This window comes from Rattus rattus, chromosome 18 (genome assembly GCF_011064425.1).
Source record: "Rattus rattus isolate New Zealand chromosome 18, Rrattus_CSIRO_v1, whole genome shotgun sequence".
NCBI lineage: Eukaryota > Metazoa > Chordata > Mammalia > Rodentia > Muridae > Rattus > Rattus rattus.
In genome coordinates, this window is record NC_046171.1 from 10,497,976 (window position 1) to 10,505,502 (window position 7,527).

The 7,527-nt window shown below is 38.0% G+C and overlaps 1 protein-coding gene across 1 annotated transcript; it reads left to right on the plus strand.

Moving 5' to 3' along the window:
* The first annotated feature begins 3,431 nt into the window (after window positions 1-3,431).
* On the plus strand, window positions 3,432-4,385 carry LOC116886885 (olfactory receptor 5V1-like). Its single transcript, XM_032888343.1, has one exon. It carries the CDS (start codon window positions 3,432-3,434, stop codon window positions 4,383-4,385), a length of 954 nt encoding a protein of 317 aa, XP_032744234.1.
* Window positions 4,386-7,527: the final 3,142 nt, after the last annotated feature.

A 7,527-nucleotide genomic window follows, 5' to 3' on the forward strand; every position in this document is an offset into this window, starting at 1 on the left:
ATGAAAGTTTGCTTGCTAAATAAAATGAACAGAAAACATGAACTTACAGAGTTGGCTTAATACTTCTGCAGAAGTAAAAATTAAAAATAAAGTAACTTGGAAAGCAGAAGCAGAGATGAGAAGTTGGATAAGATGTGGATCAGGGAGTAGAGCTTGGAGATTCTTAGGTTGTGGAATGAACATGTGAATGCTGTACTACACAATTCATTTATTCTGGTAAAGAAACATATTATGAAAATGCAAATCTTTATCCAATTTGCCTTTCCCACCACTGAAAATCTTCACATTAGTCTACTACAAGTGAAGGAAGCAATTAAAAATACAGACAAATGGCTTTTCAAACTTGTGATTAAAATGTAGAAAACTGTATATGTCAGGGAAATCAATAAAATACATAGTTTGAGTAAACATACAATATTTTAATTTAAAATGACATTAAAAATGAATTCATTTTATTTATCTCAACTTTTTAAAGAATTTGTGTAATAAATATCACACACAAATAAGGTGTAATTTGGTAATTAAATTGCTACGTAATAATTCTCCTTGCAATTAAAATATTTTAACTAATTGACTTAGCCAAGGCTTTGGAATAGTATCTTTTAGTAGCACAAACATAAAATTTTGAAATAATGTTCAACTATATTAAGAAATGAAAAAACACACTATCATTTAAATTTTTAAAAATAAGTGTTCAAGTAGAAGATTAAATCTTTGGTAATAATTAGGTTTAATTATTGATTCTGTGAGGGTGCGCAGAGCACATTAATGGTTACAGGAACAAACTATAAATGTTTGTGATGGTATGGATAAAGTATCCAATTGTATGCTCTTTAATTGCCTTAGAAACAAGAAAAATGTTTTTTAAATAGCATTCTGCTCTTACTAGGTAAAACAAATTACAACTTCAGCCATCAATTGTATGTACATTATCTTGGGAGAGGGAAGTTATCTTTTTATCCTGTGACAACTTCTGACAGATTGATCTTGCTGAGACTGTGACTCACTATAGAATACAGGAGAGATCATGCTGTGCATCCCACTGGATTTGTATAATGCATAGCTGAAGCCAGGTGTGGTACATGCCTTTAATTCCAGAGCTTGGGAGCCATAGATAAGCAAATCTCTGTGAATGCAAACCAGCCTGATCTCCAGAGTGAGTAGTGAGGCCAGCCAGGGCTTCATGGTGAGACCTTGTCTCAAAAACAAAACAAAACAAACAAAAACAAAAAGTAACAGTAGCAGAGATATAATGTCAAAAACTCTTCAAAATTGTCAGAAAAATCCAAGGGAATCTTGAATCACTCTTGTATATCTCTGATTGGTATCGTCTTGCTTAAAAACTGACCAAAATAGCCAGCTTGACACAAGTTAGAATCATTTGGGAAGAGGTAAAGAGGAAACCTTAATTTGGAAAATATTACCACCAAATTGTGGGAAAGTCCATAGAATATTTTGTTTGCTCACTGACTGTTGTGGTAAGGCCCACCTCAGTGTAGGTGGTGCCAACTCTGGGAAGAAAGCAAGGTGAACAAATCCTGGGGAGGAAGCCAGTAACTAATAATTCTTCATGGCTTCTACTTCATTTCTTATCTCCAGATTCATGCCTAGTGTTCTGGATTGCCCTCAGTGACGAACTATAAAATAAGCTCTTTCCTCATTAAGTTGTTTTGTTATGGTGTTTATCACAGCAACAAAAACCTAACTAGAACAGGCATCAATCCTTGAAAAGTCTACAAAAGTACAAGTGACAAGATCCGAAACTCATGGAGTCTAATTTAGCATGCTCACTATTGAAATGTACTAGGCCCCAAGTAAACGAAACAATGCTATCATTAATTAGAATGGGAAACAGGAAAAGTTTGCTAAATTTTTAAGTAACTTCTTACAGCAAACCATGATGTTCAGTACAATCAGAAATATGGATAACAATGGGATAAAAATAACCTATATGTTTTACTTTTTATTCAATTATTTGTTTATTAATATGTATGCTTGTGGCATGCACATGTGGGGGTCAGAGGACACCTTGAAAGAGTTAACTCCTACCTGGAGGGTTCTAGGGACTGAACTCAAGTCGTCAGCCTTTTCTGCAAGGTCCTATATTTGCTGAGCCATCTCTCTAGCCCCGTAATTACTTTATAAAACTTTAAATGACTGAAGCTATTTATTCTATCTACTGTCAGACCAGCATTCTTGATTTATGTCTAAATCAGGACTAATGAATGTACATGGAATACCATTAACTGATTCCTTATCATAAAATTTCACTGAAGATATGCACTACATTTTTAAAAAATTCCAATCATCTATTGATAGATATCTAGGTTGGTTACATTTGATGATTTTGTAGCAAGTACAGAAACCAATATGGATGCACAAATATCTATGTGGTATGTGACCTTGAGTCTTTCTGAAAACACATTAATTTTAACAAGAAAAGAAAGATGTGTATTTAATGTTTGTCTCCGATGATGGAGAAGAGGAGCAGAGATGGCTGTACAGAAGGATCTGAAGCCCTGGCATTCTATCAGCCACAATCAACTATTCTGTCTACAGTGCAACATGTCTACATGTCACCAAGAAAAGAGCTTGACCTAGCCATTATCAAAAGAGCAGCCTTAGAAGATAAGAGTCCTCATTTGATTTTTCTCGGTTAAACATGGTAGTATTGTGTATTCCACAGGGACTTGATTCCTGAGAGAAACATTGGGAGCATGCACATATATCTTTTTTTTATTGGAGGAAAGTTTTTTAATCTTTATTAACTTGAGTATTTCTTATTTACATTTTCGATTATTATTCCCTTCCCAGTTTCTGGGCCAACATCCCCTAACTTTTCCCCTACCCTTTTATGTGGAGTTCCCCTCCCAATCCTCCCACCATTATTGCCCTCCCCCCAACAATCACGTTCACTGGGGCTTCAGTCTTGACAGGACCAAGGGCTTCCCCTTCCACTGGTGCTCTTACTAGGCTATTCATTGCTACCTATGAGGTTGGAGCCCAGGGTCAGTCCATGTATAGTCTTTGGGTCGTGGCTTAGTCCCTGGAAGCTCTGGTTGGTTGGCATTGTTGTTCATATGAGGTCTTGAGCCCCTTCAAGCTCTTCCAGACCTTTCTATGATTCCTTCAACGGGGGTCCCGATCTCAGTTCAGTGGATTGCTGCTGGCATTCGCCTATGTATTTGCTGTATTCTGGGTGTGTCTCTCAGGAGAGATCTACATCCGGTTCCAGTCAGCCTGCACTTTTTATGCACATATATCTTCAGTGGCAGGTATGGGGTGTGTTTGTAAAGAAGTGCTTCTATTGTGGTTTAGTAGCCAACATAGTTGGTGGTGACATTATTGATACTAGAACTTATTTTCTTGTTTTTCAGACTGTTATCAATGCACCTGTTTGTCAAATCCACAAAGAGAAACCAGATGACATCATGGAAGGAAAGAATCAAACAGCTCCATCTGAATTCATCATCTTGGGGTTCTCCCACCTGAATGAATTGCAGTTTTTACTTTTCACCATCTTCTTTCTGACCTACATATGTACTTTAGGAGGCAATGTTTTTATCATTGTGGTGACCATGGCTGATACCCACCTACATACACCCATGTATTATTTTCTACGAAATCTCGCCTTTATTGACATCTGTTACACTACCACTAATGTCCCCCAGATGATGGTGCATCTTCTGTCAGAGAAGAAAACCATCTCCTATGGAGGTTGTGTGACCCAGCTCTTTGCTTTCATTTTCTTCGTTGGCTCAGAGTGCCTCCTCCTGGCAGCAATGGCATATGACAGGTACATTGCCATCTGCAAGCCCTTAAGGTACTCATTTATTATGAACAAGGCCCTGTGCAGCTGGTTAGCAGCTTCATGCTGGACAGGTGCGTTTCTCAACTCCGTGCTGCACACAGTAATGACCTTCCACCTGCCCTTCTGTGGTAACAATCAGATCAATTATTTCTTCTGTGACATACCTCCTTTGCTGATCTTGTCTTGTGGTGATACTGCCCTTAATGAACTGGCTTTGCTGTCCATTGGGATCCTCATAGGTTGGACTCCTTTCCTGTGCATCATCCTTTCCTACCTTTACATCATCTCCACCATCCTGAAAATCCGCTCCTCTCAGGGGAGGCACAAAGCCTTTTCCACCTGTGCCTCCCACCTGGTCATTGTTATTCTCTATTATGGCAGTGCCATCTTCACATATGTGAGGCCCATATCTTCTTACTCACTTGAGAAAGACAGATTAATCCCAGTAATGTATAGTGTTGTCACACCCATGCTGAATCCTGTAATTTATACACTGAGGAATAAGGACATCAAACAGGCTGTGAAGGCCATAGGGAAAAATTGGCAGCTGTCAGTTTTCTCTTCTGATATGTAACCTCGCTTACCTGTAATCAAAAAATCTTTTCCCCACTCAGTTATTGCTAGTAATATTTGACTTAAAATCTGCTTGCGATATTTGGATACAGAATGAAGAGTTGGCATACTGAACCTTAGGTGTAAATATCTGATCTTTTGTTAGTTGTCAGGAGCCATAATGGGACAAGCTAATAACTAGCAGGTGATCTTCCTGAGATGGCCTGCTTCAGATTATCATATAATCTGTGACAGGTTCACCCTTATATGGCAAGGCCACAAGGGAATTAATTGTAGGAAAAATTCCTGCTCTTAATATGCTTTTCCCATTCTTATTAAACATATATAACAATCACTAAGTAACAGGACACCTCTTTGGAGCAAATCTCTGGCGGTCCATGAAGATTCACTTCTTGTAGTGATGCTATATAGACAAATAGATGACTTCTATAATCCTATAAGACTTTCTAAAATGATATCTATGATTATTAAGCTCTTGTATAGTTGGACTGCTATTAGCTCCTTTTAGATAATCAAAACTACAATGAGAACTCTACCAGTCTCCCAAGTGTCACCAGTTAATTGCTCATAGATAGTAACCAGATTTTCTCCTACTCAGAGCACATTCCAAGTGGTTGTAAAACACTTAACCAAAGGTCATAAAAACGGAACTAATGAATCATTATAAGTGCTAGGACAGAAGGTAAAATATTGACTGGGTTTATCTATACAACACTTAACTAATAACTTAGTTGTGGTTTTAAACCTTCTGTGAACCTGTGAAGCTGTAACAGATGATGGTTGTTTAGCCAGATAATTACTCTTAATGGATATGCCTGCAAACATTCTCTATTGTAAACTTCTATTTCAATTTATGATTTGATTTTTGTATGTGAACTGGTGATGAACTTTGTAAGATGTGATAATGTATTCTGAAAGATGTATAAGTACTGAGAACGAAGAGATAAAAAAGAAGAGAATGTTTCCCTTTCCCTACTTAGATACTAATTTTTTCCCTTTCACCACTTAAAAGAAATTTCCCTCTCCCCATTTAGAATATTTCTGCTTTTCCCATTAGATAGCTGTCATAGGAAACTTTTTATGACGTAGTAATCAACGATGTAATAACTTTTCTAAGTGTCCCTTTTTCTTCATGAGACTGCTGACTAAGCAGGCTGAAAAGTTAGAGCTTAGCAGTTTCTGCTGTGACAGAACAAAGACCACATTACTTAATCTTCTGTTGTTAGGCTACAGGTGTAAATCACCTAAGCCACAGCAGCCTTTTACCCTCAGAAAGAGCAAGAAAATTTTAGGACCTTTTAGAAGTTATCAGCATTTCAGTACAATTAGAGACCTAGAAAATCCTAAGACCCTGAGATTTTAAAGCCAGCCAGAGTCCTACTCTGTGCACCCTACCACTATTCTCTCCAGGCTGGGAGGGTCCCAGCAGTTAGTCTCTAATGGAGTTACTTATTTTAGTTTTTGTCCTTTTCATTTGTCTTCTCCATTTTGGATTGCTCATCTAAAGATGGTTGCTCTCTCATGCTGTATTTGCTTGATAGGCTTCATGGTTTATTACTTGCCATGAAAGATTGCCCTCTGAGCCAAGAAACTGCCATCCTGTGTCATTCAGCTGCATCCTCTTGCAAAATATCTCCACATCTGGGATTGTTTACTATTTACACCTTCTTATAGAGGAATGCAAGGGCCACAAGATCCTACCCGAATACCCAGGTGCTCCCTGCCACATGGACTCAGGGAGGAATTAGAGCACATAGGCCAGAAAAGACTAGGGAAAGGGTCTCCATCCATTGGGCTATGGATATGTATTAGCCTCTCTATAATCACAGAATTTATGGATTATTATTAAGGGAATTTATTGTAATGACTTGCAGCCTGTAGTCAAACTAGCCCAACAATGGATAGCTGTGAATGGTAAGTCCAAAAACCTAGTAGTTGCTCAGTCCACAAGGCTAGCTGTTTCACCTGGTATGCTGGATAAGCTGGAATCTAGAAGAGATAAGATCCAACAGATGTGCTGGCAAGTAAGTGAAAGCAGGCAAGGAAGAGTGAATCTTCATTGTTTTCAAGGCCCTTATGTAGACCTCCAGAAGAAGGTGTAGCCTAGATTATAGATGTGTACCACAACACCTGGATCTGGAATGTGATTTGTCCCAAGCTGACATTAAACTTAAAGATCTGCTTGCCTCAATCTCCTGGGCCTAAGTTTTTCATGTCCACTATTGCTTGAGGGGCAGCCCCAGCGGAGTCTTTGTGAGGCAATGGAGGGAGAAGAGTGTCAGTGGAAGGTAAGACGTTGTCTTACAAGACATGGGAGTAAGACTTTGTCTTACAAGGTATTTACGGATGCTACATAATAACAAAATGTTTAGTTGTCTAAGTCTAAGTTACCTTGCTGCTGTAGCTGGTCTGCCTTTTGTGTTCCTCTGAGGCCAGAAACTGCTATCTCTGGCACTTAGCACTTCATCCTAAAACAGCAGGAGATTAAGTAAAGGATTAATTGCTAGAACCTTTTTGCTTTTGTCCAGATGCCTCTTGCTTGTCAGGCTAGTGGGAAGTTTGGAGCAATATACTTCTATTGAACAAGGAGAAGAGAATAACATGTGTAGAAGGAAAAACTTTTACATAAGCAAATATGCATAAACTTACATAAATTCATATAGATTAATTCCTGTATGTTTATACATTTACATTTCAATCAGTTGTGTCTGATTTGTGTACATTCTCACAATTACATACTTAAACACACACATTCATACTTACCTATGCATTTGGAGCCAAAGACCAAGCACCAGTGCAAAAAGAACTCACTCATTCTGGATGAAAAATTAGCTCCAATCCTTTTTGAATAGAGAAAGAAAAAGCTTCTACCTTTTTAATGCTAAATGAATTAAACTCAAGTTTGTAGGAAGAAAGCTTTGTTTCTCTAATCAGACTAAGCCTGCCTTGTTATGAAGAAAAGACCAGTTTTCTCAAATAGTAAGCAAGAGATCTATATCAGGTTCCTGTGAGGATGAACTTCTTAACTTTATCAATCTTATACAGTTTTGGTGGCTGTATATATATATATATGGGCCACACCACGAGGGTATATATATATATATCACACACTCAACACTGAATGGCTGTTTCTTCAGTCTCTG